The following is a 15,406-nucleotide window of genomic DNA, read 5'->3' as shown; positions in this document are numbered from 1 at the left end:
CTCAGCACAGAATCTGCCCCAATGAGTTAAATTACACTGGTGTAAATCCAGAGGCACCTCCCCAGACTCCAATTGGCCAAATTCTGATCCCAGATACACGTTTGCGAATTGAGTCGCTCCAGTGGAACTGGGCCAGATTCTGATCTCAGATACATCCGTGCAAATCCAGAGTCACCCCATTAACTCCAGCGGCGGTGGGCAGAGTCTGATCTCGGATACATTGGCGCACACAGCCAGAGTCAACCCATTGGGCTGGTGTATATCGGCATAACTTGGGCGGAGTTTTGCCAGTTTACACCGGCTGAGACGTGGCCCACTGACTTCAGTGATGTTAGGGCCAGATTCTGGTGTCTGTGGATTTGTTCCACTGAAGTCAGCACGACTCCAGCTTCCCAAGGTTGCCCAGAGATCACAATCCAGTCCAGGTCCCGTAAAGAGCTCAGACGTTTAACTCATTAATTACGGGCAACCTCCCCCCCCCTGCCCCGCCCCTCCTCCCCACCCCCTGCAACTTCCTTCTCTATAAACTGGATCCAATGCCCATTGGACTCCATGGGGAGAACTTTGGTGACATCAAGGGGCTTTGGGTCAAGTTCTTAGTAGCCAGAAGTTAGGAGACCCGTGTTCGGTGTATATTGACGGAAGGGATGATTTGGTGAGGTAGTCACCATTCCAGCTGCAGTCTACCGGAGCGAGGCACGGTCAGCCCCTCTGAAACCCAAGCCCTTCACTGAGTTATTTTAACAGAGTTCCTCCCTCCATCTCACCCTCCTGTCTCCAAGACCTCAGACCTTCAAGCAAGGCTGCCGCACAAGGTAAGGCTAATTAGGCAACCCATGCCCCAGAACTAGAGATGTCTGCTTTCTCTCTCTCCACTCCTGTATTGCCGTTCTGTATAGGGCAGAGTCATATTTTTACAGAGGCTGTCTATTCGGAGAAAGAGATTCTGTACCCAGGGGCTAGGACAGCGGTGTTGTATGCATGCCACTTGGCGAATGACCAGGTTATGGGAGACAGTGAAATGGACGGGGTGTTTAAAGTGGCAGCATCTGGGCAAAAATCGTGGCTCCGATCCTGGAATTGGAGCCATGTGGCCACACCCTCCACTGACTTCGACAGGGAGGGCCGGATTCTGACCTCCGATGCAGCTGTGTGAATTTGGGGCAAGCCCCACTGAGCTGAGCGGCGTTGAGGTCAGATTCTGAGTGCGCTTGGATCCAATGGCAGGATCAGACCAATATATTGATAATGTTTAAATTCCTTCCTTGAAACCTCATGGTTGCAGGAAGAGAGGAAGGACTGCCCAGTGGCTATGGTGCTAGCCTGGAACTTGGGAGACCCAGGTTCAATTCCTAGCTCTGCCACAGATGCCCTGTTTGACCCTGGGCATGTCACCTGGTCTCCCTGTGCCTCAGTTTCCCCATCTGTACAGTGGGGATAATAGCACTATCTGCCCTATCCCATAGAGGTTTGTAAGGATATATACATTAAAAAGATGCTCCGACACTGTGGTAATGGGATCAGGTAACTAAGACAGATGGGTGTGTTCCTATGGCTGACTCCCCCTCGCTAGGGGGGAAGTTTGGCCAGCCCCCCTGCCAAGATTCCCCCCGCCATGGCTTGGCAGACACCAGGGGGCAGAGGTCTGGGTAGGCAGCATCCCCTTCTCTAGTGCTGCTGTGTGGGGCGGTGGGAAATGGCTTTGCCGAGGGGCACATGAGAGGGGGCGAAGGGACCGCTCAATTGCAGCCGTGTTTCCGTCGCCCAGCCCCGGCCTGGCTCGGTGCAGTTACGGGGCGTTGAGGGAGGGGACGGACATTCCCCCGGTCAGAAAGCAGAGCGGATGGAGGGGCTCGTGCCTCCACGGCGACGCCCGGGCCAGCTCTCAGAGGCTCACGCAGCACGCTCGCTTCTCCTCCGGGCTCTGGGACGCGCCGCGGGGGGTCTCGCTGGAGAGCGACACCGCATTGTCCTGGGGGCTTCGCTGTTGTTGCTTCTGCACTTTGCTGAAAATGCCTGGAAGGGGGAGCGATAGGGAGGGATCCTGGAGCGTTCCCCCTGGCCCAGGGTAACCCACACCGGGCGGTGCTGTGTCCCCCTCGAAATCCCCTGTCTAGCCCCAAATGGGAGACCAGTTGGCCTCGTCGTTAACCTGCCCCCCCTTGGTGCAGAGAGAAGCTCTGGGGGTACACAAATGGTCGGACAGGGCCCAGCAGGATGCGGGAACAGATGGGCCAATGGGCTGGTTTGTCATGGCAGAAGGTGGGATACCGGGTTCAAGGAGAGTGCAATAACCCACTCGGTCTCCTTAGCGCTCCCTGGTGGCGGGGCAGATGTCGCATGGCGCCTTGAGCTCTTTCTATGGAGAGTTCACACCCCCCCTCCAGGTGCTTCTCCATCAGCCACCCCCGGACCGTGCTGTGCTCAGAATCCCACACCCTGACTCCACGTTCCCCTGCCCCGGGCGCACCTCTCAGTATGGTCTCGAAGGCCTGCTCGACGTTCGTGGAGTCCAGTGCCGACGTCTCGATGAACAGCAGCCCATTGTTTTCTGCAAGGACAGGGGCACGCAAGAGGCATGGGAACCATGGTACCATTTGGGGGTCCGGCTACCCGAGCATCCCTCTTCCGGCCAGAACAGGGCAGGCCCTTGGCCCATCTAGCATGGCATCTCCCCCAGCAGAATGACACTGGGGCATCAGGGTCAGGGAGGGGAGAGCACCCTCACCCTGATCCCCACAGTACAGCTCCCCCGGCATCAATACTGAGTCAACAGGGAGCGCGCCCCCTACTGAGCCCCCGCCTCCTTGCAGCCTGGCACCCCTTGGTCTATCACATTACTGACCCTGCTTAGCTCATGCGGGCCCAGCACCAGAGAAGAGCGGTGACGGGTAGTTTTCAGGACGTGTTCTCGGGGTGGGGTAGCAGAACCCAGCGGGCGCTGGCTGTCTCAGGGTGGGTCTGCCCGGGCAGGCAGCTCCATACCTGCAAACATCTTGGCCTCCTCGGTCGGCACCTCGCGGGCCTGGGCTAAGTCTGTCTTGTTGCCCACCAGCATGACGATGATGGTGGCCTCGGCGTGGTCGTACAGCTCCTTCAGCCAGCGCTCCACCACGTCGTAGGTCTGGTGCTTGGTGATGTCGAAAACCAGGAGGGCGCCCACTGCTCCCCTGTAATACCTGCCGAGAGAGAGTGGGCGGCATTCACAACAGGGCCTGAGCTGGAGCCTGTCACAGCCCCACCACCTCCAGTGGGGTCAGACCTCTTAAGGTATGTCTCCACTGCACGCTAAGCCTAGGCACTGACTCAGGTTTGAGCCCAAGTCTCTCTTCCGTCCTCACACAAATCCATCTGACTTGGATCAGCGAGCACTCAGGACTGAGGTCCAAGGACTCTGCTAGGGGGATGGGTCAGAGACCGAGTCCTGCTGCAACTCGGATCCAAGTCCTGTCAGTTTACAGTGTGGATGCAGCTCAAGCCTCAGACCTGAGTCAGAAGGTCTGCACAGTGCAGTGTGGACGTGTTAGCAGGGCTGTGAGACCCGGGTCCAGCAAGTGTAAGCCCAGGTTTACAGGGTAATGTGGACGCTCAAGCGTGGGCTAGGAAACATGGAGTCCTCAAGGTCAGGTCCCACTGATCTGGGCTTACTGTGCAGTGTAGACATACCCATAGTGCGTCTACCTATAACCCAGCACTGCTGCTCGAAAAGCGGTCCCACGGAGTGGCTATCTCATCCCTGTCCTTCCTCCTGCCCCCTCCCTCCCCATGGCTGCGCTACTAGGATAACAACCTACTACTGCTTCCAAGCAGTGGAGTCACTCCTTTAACTCCACCGGTAGAAATCTGTGCTGTGCCTGGGGAGAGCTCGGGTTCAAATGCCGCTGGGCATCCCTCACAGTCAAATAAACATCCCGGCGTCACTGATTTCCCCCCCCCCTTCATTTTCACAATAAAAACATTTCTCTTGCTGCTGAGGGAGATTCCCACTGCTGCGCAGTGAGCTTGGGCCTGTCGGCTGCTAAAATCCCACTCGGTCCTGCATGTGGATGTGAGCGGAACCCCAAGGAAATCAGGGGCCCGACGCCTGTTTACACCTGCTGCAGATCCCGCAGTGTCCTAAGCTGGTTTTGCACTCATGTAAATGACTTGGGAAGTGCAGGGCAATGGAGAATCAGGCCCTGCGGCTTCATTTGGGCAATAGACACTCTCCATCCCACTTGCTCTAGGGGTACCACGGCTCCTCTAAGCGGGGGGTTAGCAGCGGGGATCGAACCCAAGATCTTTGGCTCTAAATGCACGAGCATCTACCACCTGAGGTAAAAGAACTGTTAGCTCAAAGACTGCAGCAGACTCACAAACCCCTGTGTGGGCCAGCCGCTGGAGGGAGACAGTGAGTCACGCCGAGTATGGGCAGCTCACATACAATAGCCCCCTTGGCCACCCCCCTGGGAGTTCTGCGTTCAGATGCGCCTGCCTCCCCTAGGAACCGCTGCTGCCATTGCCAAGCCCTCCCGTTGTGGCATCAAGCGGCGCGGCCCGCTTACGCTGAGGTGATGGCGCGGTAGCGCTCCAGCCCGGCCGTGTCCCAGATCTGTGCCTTCACCATGGCGTTGCCCACCATGACGGTGCGGGTGGAGAACTCCACGCCGATGGTGGTGCGGCTGTCGTGGTTGAATTCATTGCGGGTGAAGCGCGAGAGCAGATTGGTCTTCCCCACGCCGGACTCTCCAATCAGGACCACTAGAGAGACAAGAGGGAAACGCCTAGCAAAATGAGATGCAAATGGCAATTGTGCACCAGGGACAGAATTCTGATCCTCCTAATACAAAAGCACAGGAAGATGGAGAATCCTCATGAGCTGGGAGCAGTATAGGGCATATGACACCCAGTTGAGGTGTTCTGATTCCAGTAGAGAGCTATGGAACATGACTTTGACTGTAAGCTCTCTGGGACAAGGACTTTTGTTCTTCTTGTATTGCGCCTATCACAATGAGGCCCTGATCTATGACTAGAGCTTCTGGTGCTACTGCAGTGTAAATAATCGTACATACCAGCCAGTCCATCATTGTTTTATTAAGAATGTATTGAACTCTCTCATGGCGCACAGCAATGTACAAACGCAGAGGAATCGTTGTCCCCAAGATGGCTGCAATGCAAATATTTTGGTGCCTGATTCTCCACAGCCTTGCGCCTCGTGTTGTCATTTACACCACCAAAAGTGGGTATTGTATGCTACCTAGCCAGAATCACCATTGTGCACTGGTGCAAATGATGACACAGACTGCAGGGAAATGGTGAGTTGGGCCAATACTCTAGTGTAACAGACAATTGCTGCATCTAGGAACATAGCAATTGCCACATGGGAGCAGCACAAGTCCATTTAGTCCAGTATCCTGTCTCTGCATTAAGCAGTTATGGGAAAAACATGCCCATAAGGAAAATTTCTTCCTAGCCCCCATCTGTTATGTTTTTCCATACGCAATGAGCAGATTTCAGTCAGAATCAGATTAAGGAAACCAAACAAAAAAGAAAGAACAAAAGGAAAGTCCCTTATGAGAGAGAGCACAGTGGATACAGCTCCTCTGCACCAGTCTGCATGGAACCAACTTCACAACAGCTGCTGTCTCTGCATTCAGGGAGAGTTCTTAGAAATATAGCAGTGCAGGACAAAGAAACAAAAGTTTTCTAGCTACACACACACATGATACGACTGCCAATGCTGCCCCAAGTCTCGCAGTTTTACATCAACTCTTGAGACATTTGGACGAGCTTAAAGTCCCAGCGGCTGGAGTCAGCTGACTTTGTGAGAATCTCAGCTTTCATCTCAAAAACCCCAGGAAGTTTCTAGCCCTTGTGTTGATGGAGAAAAACTAGAAAACGTGAAGCAAATGAATCCAGAAGACAAATAAAAAGAACCCCCAAAATTATTTATTTTAAAAATCTCAAGATTTTAAGCCAGTCATGATTTTGGGGGCCCGACTTGTGATTTTTGAATACTTGGGGTTGGTGATTCTGGATCACCCTAGACAACAATCACTTTGTTTGTTGGAACTTTCATAAAATACCCCAAATTTCTTCTACTGGGCTACAGTTTTCCTTCTTTTCATGCGACAGCCTCTTAACACACCTGTATTAAGCCAAAGTGAAAATAAAACCTAAGAGCGCTTTCTCTCTGTCTCTCTATTCTAAACAGCAGCTGAAAAAGCTTTATGGAAGATTTGCCTTTTGTTATGGTGCTATATCTTCTGATCTCTCTGTTTTGTGGAATGCACTTGAATTTTCTAGCACAGAGCCAGGAATGTGGCTTAGTAGCTAGGGGTATGTGTACACAGCAGAGAAATACATGCAGCAGTGCATCTCAGAGCCAGGGTCAAATTACTTGGGCTCATGCTGGGGGACTAAAAATAGCAGTGTAGACGTGCAGGCTGCACCTGGAGCCTGGGCTCTGAGACCACTCCGCCCCGCAAGTCTTTTTTCGTGGTGTGGACACAGCCTATCGAGTGAAGGCACTTTTTCTGGCCCCTGTTACCATAATACCTGAGTGCCTCACAAGCTTTAATATGTTTATTCTCTCAAGCCCTCCTTGTGAGCCCGGGCAGTGCTATTATGCCCATTGTACGGGTGGGGAACCTGAGGCACTGACAAGCTAAGTGACTTGCCCAGGGTCACATAGGGAGTCTGTGGCAGAGGAGGGAATCCTAGAAATGCAGGGCTGGGACCTCGAGAAGTCATCAAGTCCAGTGCCCTGCACTGAGGCAGAACCCAGAAAACCTAGACCGTCCCTGATAGGTTTTGTCCAACCTGTTCTTAAAACCTCCAGTGACGGCGATTCCACAAACTCCCTTGGAAGTCTGTTCCAGAGGTTAATTACCCTTAGATTAAAAGTTTTTCCTAATATCTAACCTAAATCTCTCTTACTACAGATTTAGTCAATTACTTCTTGTCCTGCCTTCAGTGGACATAGAGAACAATTGATCAAAGTCCTCTTTATCACAGCCCTTCATATATTCGAAGCCTGTTATCAGGTCCTGCTTAGACTTCTTTTCTCAAGACTAAACATGCCCCCTTTTTTTAACCTTTCCTCATCAGTCAGGTTTTCTAAACCTTTGGTCATTTTTGTTGCTCTCCTCTGGGCTCCCTCCAATTTGGCCACGTTTCCTAAAGTGCTGGACACAGGACTCCAGCTGAGACTGCACCAGTGCTAAATAGAGCAGGACAATTCCCTCCCGTGTACTTACGACGCTCCTGTTAATACACCCCAGAATGCTATTAGCCTTTCTCGCAACTGCATCACATTGTTGACTCATATTCAATGTGTGATCCCCTCTAGGCCCCAGATCCTTCTCAGCAGTACGGCACCTAGCCGCCACATTTTGTAGCTGTGCATTTGATTTTTATTTCTTCAGTGCAGGACTTTGCCCTGGTCTTGATTGAATTTCAGACCAAGGAATGTAAGCCAGATCGCTTGATTACTCCCCCAACCACTGGGCCATACTTTCTTCTCCTGTCTCAGCCCTGCTAAGTCTTCCACAGTTTTGATTGAATTCGTTTATTTACAGCACTGATTTTACGTCCTAGAGCAGAGATTCTCAAACTTTTTTACTGGTGACCCCTTTCACATAGCAAGCCTCTGAGGGCGACCTCCCCCCCCTCCTTATAAATTAAAAACACTTTTTAATATATTTAACACCATTGTAAATGCTGGAGGCAAAGTGGGGTTTGGGGTGGAGGTTGACAGCTTGTGGACCCCCCATGTAATAACCTCGCGACCCCCTGAGGGGTCCCGAGCCCCAGTTTGAGAATCCCTGTCCTAGACACTCCACTGCAATTAAAGTAACAATTGTCAACCCGCAAATAAACTCCCTCCCCAGTCCTTAAGAAATGCATTAAACCACCAGTGGGTGCTCACCTGATCATCACTGTCGTCATAATAACTCATGATCAAACCCACCTTATCTACCCCTCCCCTCCCTAAATACCTGTGTAAACTTACTACTTGTGCAGCCTGCCTGGAAAGTTAACAAATCCCCCCGCTTTTAAAGGGACACTGGCACTTTGGCATTTAATCCAGATTAAGCTAATGCAGGGAAAAGGCACTTGTATTCTGGATTAAGAGTGTCCACATGGGAAACGATTTCAGAATAGTTTATTCTGGGCACTCTCCCCGTGTAGACGAGCCCTTAGGGTATGTCTACTCTACGAAATTAGGTTGAATTTATAGAAGTCGGTTTTTTAGAAATCGTTTTTATATATTCGAGTGTGCGTGTCCCCACAGAAAATGCTCGAAGTGCATTAACTCGGCGGAGTGCTTCCACAGTACCGAGGCAAGCGTCGACTTCCGGAGGGTTGCACTGTGGGTAGCTATCCCACAGTTCCTGCAGTCTCCGGAAATGAGATTCAAAAGTTTGCGGTTCTTTTCCTGTCTACCTGGCCAGTGCATCAGAGTTGAGAGTGCTGTCCAGAGCCGTCATAATGGAGCACTCTGGGATAGCTCCCGGAGGCCAATACCGTCGAATTGTGTCCACAGTACCCCAAATTCGACCCGGCAAGGGCGATTTAAGCGCTAATCCACTTGTCAGGGGTGGTGTAAGGAAATCGATTTTAAGAGCCCTTTAAGTCGAAAAAAAGGGCTTCATCATGTGGACGGGTGCAGGTTTACATTGGTTTAACGCTGCTAAATTCGACCTAAAGTCCTAGTGTAGACCAGGGCTTAGTTTCAAACCAGGAGTTCACAGTAGTTCCAGGCCCAGGGCACGCCTTGAATCCCTCTGCTCACTGTCGCACCTTTATACTTGCATGCTCCTATTTCTCTTCAATGCTTTTACCCCCTTCTCTGCCTGCCACATGTGAGATCCACACATGCCAGAGGGGAAATTGTGGCTGTGTCCATACTGAAAGAGAAGTGGTGTGATCAGGCAGGTAGGGCAATCTGTAGACATGGGTTCTATGCTTGGCCCTGCCACTGGCCTGTGGGGTGACTGTGGGCATGCCCATTCCTCTCTCTGTGCCTCAGTTTCCTCTCCCACCCAATGTCTATGTAGACTGTTAGCAGTTCAGGGCCAGGCATTGTCCGTGTGTACGTACAGCCCCTAGCACACAGTAGGGTGCAGACCAAATGTTGCCAACTTTTGCAAAGGACCATGATATCTGGTGCTTTTCTTAAAGCCCCAGCACCCAGAGTCACATGAGTAAATGAAAGCTGAGATTGTCATGTCGGGGAGAGAAGGCAGTTTCTGGCCTTCAGGATTACAGAGTGAAGCATGAAAATGTGACCTCTAAAGTCTTCAACATCAGAAGGCAAACAAAAACAACCCCCCAATTCACTACTGTTAAAATCTCATGATTTCTAGGGCCTTGATTTATAAGTTTGAAGGCATGGGATTGAAAATACTGGTGATCTAATAATAACCGAGAGCTTGCCCGAACGTCATCTCCTGGCATAGCTGCACTTCTGCAAACCACTAAAGTAGACAGGAAAAACAACGAGGAGTCCTAGTGGCACCTTAGAAACTAGCACATTTATTTGGGCAAAGTAGATAGGGTAAACCTATATATGCCATGATTTGCACTGGGATAATTTACCCCGGCTTCCAGAGTAAAATCCCCAGTTGGACTTCATCTTCATCAAGATTGGATATGTTTCTGAAAGATCTGCTCCAGGAATTAGTTTGTGAAGGTCTCCGGCCTGTGTCCAACAGGAGGTCAGACTAGATGATCACAATGGGCCCTTTTGGCCTTGGAATCTATAAATCTCCTCCCATTGGACATCACCACCCTGGGACTGCCACAATATACCACCTCCCCTTATCAAAAGCAGAGACCACAGTGCATCTTGGGAGATGTAGTCCGATTAGAGAGCCCGGCCTATAGAGGGGCATGGGAGCACAAGGAACTCTAACTACAACTCCCATGAAGCATCATGGCGGTATTTCTGAATGGAAATATTTTGCCAAAATCTCAACATTTTCCGGGGTTGGGGAGGGGCAGGGTCACAAAAAATTCCTGACCCTCTCTCCAGCCTGATTCTATTCCTGAGCACCCTCATGTCCTGGCTGTTTGGCGCATGGGCCCATCTCAAATGTCAAGGCAGTTTTGCTTCTCACCAAAATGGATTTTTGCGATGTGTTTCGGTGAGACGTTTAAGATCCCACCCATTCAAACAGACACAGCCTAACTGTCCTTGGTTTGTCTGTCTTCATAGTTACTGGGCCTGATTCTCCCATCAAACTGTGTCGTCAATTACACCAGTGCCGAACAAGTACGAAACGCCTCCCGTTCTGAGTCAGAAACATTTGAAACCCCACTTTGCCCTGGCGTAAACACCTGCAAGAGGCACAGGAAGAATCAGACTCATCGTTGTCTTTTTAAGGCCAAGAAGGATCATTCTGGTCCCCTCAGTCAGGCCACAGAATTGCACCCAAGAGCCAGGACAGTTTCTGAGTAAATGGCCCACCAGTTGGAATAGGCAGTAACAGCTGGGCAGGCTAGTCCTCGAGGTGACTCCCTAGGCAAATAGGTTTTGGCTGTTTGCTTTCTAACAAATTAGGTCCTCCATCTTTTTTCCTTTCCCTTCTAAGCCTTCCCCTGACTGACTCCATCTGGCCTCCACTCCTCACTCCCTACAGTGAGGGATTTGTCTTCATGTTAGCGTGCCTCCTCCTGCAATTGGCGCTTTGCTGATGGCCCCCCTAGGTCTGTGCATGTGCGGATGTCTTTTGTCCAGATGGCTTATGTAGTAGATCTTCCACCCAGGTGGCAACGGAGACAGTCTCCTCCCTGTTTCAAGCCACCCTGCAGCTGAGCTGAGCTGTGTCAGCTCTGTTTGCAAAGCAAACTGGTAACTCTGATCTTTTGCTCCCTGGGGAACGGGGGCAGCTGACCCTGCAGTGGCTGCTTGAAACCTGGCTGAAGGATCCCGGCTGAGCTTGCCTGTGCTCTGTGTTTCATAGATACTAAGGTCAGAAGGGACCATTATGATCATCTAGTTCGACCTCCTGCACAACGCAGGCCAAAGACCGTGTTGCTCGCTCATGCAGGTGTGGCAGGCGGCAGTGTGTGCAAAGTCTGCACAAACACAAGCCTTCCCGCGCCGTCGTGCTGTGTGAGTGGGACATTAAAAGGCCAAGCAGCTGTTTGTCTCCCTGGCTTTGTTCTGAAAAGGACACCGCCAGCTTACAATTCATGTAGCAAATCTGTGGCTGCCTAGGACGTGGCACTTCATGGTGACCCTGGGGGCAGAACTCAGATTCCCACTGCTTCAAAAGTTAAGGCCCCTGGCACCCAAGCTAAAGGCAACTCCTCTTTAGTGACTTGCAGTATAGGGCCTGTGACACACAGTTGAGTAATTCTGATTCCATTCAGTAGCGGGCAGTGACACCTACCAGAGAGGCAGTGTTATCCAGTGACGAGAGCACTGGACTGGGAATCAGGAGGTCTGGGTTCTTGGCCCAGCTTTGCTGGTGCCCTTGCCCAAGACAACTCCTTGTTCTGTTTCCCCTTCGACTATCTTGCTGTAAGCTCTGCCGGGCAAGGGCTGTCTCTTATTATGTTTATGTACAGCACCTAATGTACTGTAATACAAGTGATGACATACACACGGGCCAGGTCATTATAATATTTCTAAACCCTAAATTGCTTTACCTATAATCCTAATGACAACTCCCAAGATTACTGAAGCAGAATGACTTTTAAATGCCTGATGTACTTTCCCCATTTAAGCTGCTTGGACAGTGTTTATGTTTTGCCTTCCACTCAGCTATGCCGGTCCAGTTTGCTTTTCTTTGCTTCTCCTGCACTTTCACAATTCCACACCAACACAGTCTTGCCAACCATCACCAGCACTTAATTCCTGAGCCCTACAGAACCCCTGGACCATACAAGGCCGCACCAGTGCTGGGAAAACCTTCCTGACCCTGGAACCAGACAACACAAAATGAAATACCAAGAATGTAAATTACACCTCAGTTGGGATTTGAACCTGCAGCTCAAGACCATTCAGAGGCTGAAGCTAATGCAAAATGTGACAGACTATTTATTAAGGGGAGTTGCAGGTTGGGAGCCCATCAGTCCATGTTCCATGATCAACACTTACTCCCAAAAAGCTTCTGGGTGGAATTCAAGGTGTTGGCTTTCACTAGGGAGGATCAAAAAATTTCCATCCAAGCCGCTTTTCTCTGGGGTTTTTGATTAAACAAAATTTTTCACAGGAAGTGTTTCATTTCCTCAACAATTTTTTATTTTTTTTTCTTGTTGGGAAAGCGAAAACATGAGAATCTTTGGGCAAAATCCAAAAATGTTTCAGTTTTTGGACATTTTTTCAGTGTTTTGATGAAAAATTGAAATGTTCATCTGAAAGTTTTGAGGATTTTGTTGTTTGTGTCTAAGTTCACCATGGAAGGCCCCTGCCCCCAGCGTTGTCCAGCTAGCTCTAGCTTTAACCGATCAAGCCTGGAAGGGTTTGGGATCTGGTTGCCAGAGCAGCTGTCCTTCTCCCAGTGAAATATGGGCATAAAGAACCGGCTAGAAAAGAGTAAACATTTTCCTCAAAATATTTAGAATTTTTTTGAATGTAAAATTTTTTTCCTGCAAGTAAAATTTTGGTTAAAAAATTGATTTTTTTTTCCAGAAAACCAAAACACTTTTCTTTTTGGGGAAAATGACTTTGGTTTTGGTTTTTAAAAAATGTAACTCATTCTGGCTTTTGTTGCAATTCCAGTTACTGGGCCAGGTTAGAATAAACTGCTCCCCAGAGGGGTGCAAGCCTGTCAGGCCCCAATCCTGTCATCGGGCATTATGCTGTGGGGCCGTTACTATTTTTTGTATTACGGTCGCACCTGGAGGCTCATACCAAAACTGAGGCTCCAGCGTGACGGGGGCTGTGACTACACATAGCAAGAAACAGTCCCTTGCCCCTTATGGGGCCTGAGAAGCACAGAATAGCCACAGCACCGTGCATTCTGGCCACACCCCTGATCCACTCTCTATAGCCCTTACATCAGCTCCATACCAGCTGGGGCAGGCCCATGTGCAGGCAGGATCCTTACGGGGCTATTTCCATCCATATGGCTACCAATCCCCCATTCTCCACTGCTCTCCCTCTCGTGCAGACATTTGCACCGGTGTGACCCATTCTGAGTCTTTGCATGGATGTAAATGAGCACTCATGGTGCAGTGTGAAGGAGAATCAGCCCCCAGGATGTTCAGTCCGGACATCCATCAGGATCCCTGGGGATCTGGGTCACCAGAAGCCCCTGTGCCTCCACAGTGGCCTTGCTGCCCTCCCTCCGTCCCACTCTACTGGTTCCCCAGCAGTGTCCCTGCTGTAAGGCTGGCCACATCCAATTGGCCCACCGGTCCAGCTAGGCCAGCAGTGACCAGTATCTAATGCTTAAGAGGTACCCCCTGACTGCACCCCACAAAGCAGCTGTCGGTCCAGGCATTGAGCTGGGCAGTGGATTTACTGACAGGATGCTCAGTGGGTTCCCAAACCCAGTCACAACCTTGCAGTGACTGTGCTGGGGGGGGGGGGGGGGGAAGTGGCAGAGAGGCTCATCTGACCCAAATTCCTGGTGCATCTGCACTGACTTCACTGGGGCTTATACCCAGGTGTGGTGGGATTTGGCCTCAAAGATCCACCACCAAGGACTCCCCACTACCACAGGAGAAAGACCCTTCTGCTCAGATGCCCTTCTGGATGGCTGCTTGCTTCCCCTCCACCCCTTGTTTGTGCTACATGCCCCAGACCACCACCGCCGCTCCAGCATCCACCCCACATCCCATCCATCCTGTGCCCCCCTGCCCCAGGCCCCCAGTTCCACCGCTTTCAAAAGGCAGAACCAGCATGTTGCAGAACTGGCAGCCTAGCTTGAAACCAGCCACGGAAAGGGGATGCCGATAAAACTCACCCTTAAAGACAAAGTTATAGTCTTCCTCCGCCGTCCCCATCTCTCCCAGCCACACCTGGCCCCCTCCGGCCTGGGATCCTCCTCTCAGTCTTTGCCTGCTGCCTTAACAGCCAGGGTGTGTGGGATGGTGGGGGTTTTTTGGTTTTTTTGTTTTTTTTTGCCACGATCTGATAAACCAGGAAGGTGGAGGACAAAATTTCCTCCCAAGACAGGGAAGTTGAAAGCGATTGGGAGGAGAGTTGCCAGCGGGGGAGGAGACCCACAGGACCAAGTTCCCTTTGCTGCACCAGCCAAACAAACAAAAAAAGCCAGCCCTGTGCTTCTTAGGCCTCTTTTAGCGGGGGCTGGGCGGGGAGTAGCTCCTTTGCTAGGCGGGTTGAAGGTGCAGCTCTGCTGGGCTGGCTGACTCAATGGGGTGTGACCTGGGTGTCACCCTACAGGTTTGTCAGGTAGTGCTCACCGCCCCCACCAGTGTCACATGGCTGCTGAACGCACCCACCTACGCTCCCTCCGCTTTTGTTAATGCTGGACTAGGCAGGGGTGCCGATTGTGGTCGGACACGTTCCTGGGGGTCTCACCACATGACGTAATCTCGAATGAAAGATTACGCTTTAATTCCTGGGCACTCCAGGGCAATCCTGGAGGCGTGGCAACACTAGGAGTGTGGCCCCGATCCTTCTTTGCTCTCCTGTGGAAGTGCCCACGACTTGCAAACTGGCCCAGGCTGCATAAGCCACGGGCATTGCATTTTATTGATGAGCTGGCCTGTTAGACCCCCGACCCGCCACAGGACCTCCTGGCCTAAGCGCAAACTGCAGGAGGCCAGAGAGCAGGGAGTGGGAGGCTGAGGATGGAGAGAGGAGCATTGTGCAGGTTGAACCAACTCTGCTGATCTGGGGGCAAGTGCCACAGATAAACATGCCTTGCGTTGGATGCTTCTGTACCTGCAGCTGGCTCAGCTCCCCTAGCAACAGCGAGTGCCTGCCTGGTGGCTGATGCCCGGGACTGACCCAGGCACCTCCAGTGGGAAAAGCCCGAGCCCCTCTCGCGTGAGCTCAGCCCCATAGGCAGAGGCCCGTTCGCTGTGGCTAAGGCAGAGAGAGAGGCCTATAACACACACTCTGGCCTGGGGCTTACACTGTTTTTTTTTTCCTGGAGGACTCTTTGGAGGAGCAGAGAGCCAAGAGGATGTTTACATCATACGAGACGAACGACTGAGTGTTTGGGAGGAGAAGGGATGAGTTGACAATAAGATTCTGGCCAAGGTTGACAAGAAGGGAGGGAAAGGGGGTCCAGTTGTACCAGGGCTCCTAGATCAGGGAGCCCACAAACACCTGTGTAAATAAAGTGAAATGGGAGGGACCCCAAGGAACATGATGTACTAGGGCCCCACACTTCTCTTGCTGCCCTGCAGACGATCCCCCTGATATTGCTAAGATGAACACAAGGAGCAGGAGGGAGACATTCTCCATCATCAGTATTTGAGATCTAGGCCCCCTTGG

At 51.3% G+C, this 15,406-nt stretch overlaps 1 protein-coding gene across 1 annotated transcript; it reads right to left on the bottom strand.

Moving 5' to 3' along the window:
* Positions 1 to 520: 520 nt before the first annotated feature.
* Positions 521 to 14,318, bottom strand: RAB25 (RAB25, member RAS oncogene family). The gene is made up of 5 exons (XM_074938210.1): positions 13,905 to 14,318; positions 4,545 to 4,740; positions 2,986 to 3,179; positions 2,471 to 2,551; positions 521 to 2,016 (listed from the first exon to the last, which is right to left on the bottom strand). The coding sequence occupies exons 1-5, from the start codon at positions 13,942 to 13,944 to the stop codon at positions 1,886 to 1,888; spliced, it is 642 nt and encodes a 213-aa protein (XP_074794311.1). The 5' UTR covers positions 13,945 to 14,318; the 3' UTR covers positions 521 to 1,885.
* Positions 14,319 to 15,406: the final 1,088 nt, after the last annotated feature.

The sequence above is a fragment of the Natator depressus genome, chromosome 24, assembly GCF_965152275.1.
Source record: "Natator depressus isolate rNatDep1 chromosome 24, rNatDep2.hap1, whole genome shotgun sequence".
Lineage (NCBI taxonomy): Eukaryota > Metazoa > Chordata > Testudines > Cheloniidae > Natator > Natator depressus.
Note: the sequence above shows the minus strand (reverse complement) of the source record. Positions and strands in the feature narration are given on the sequence as shown.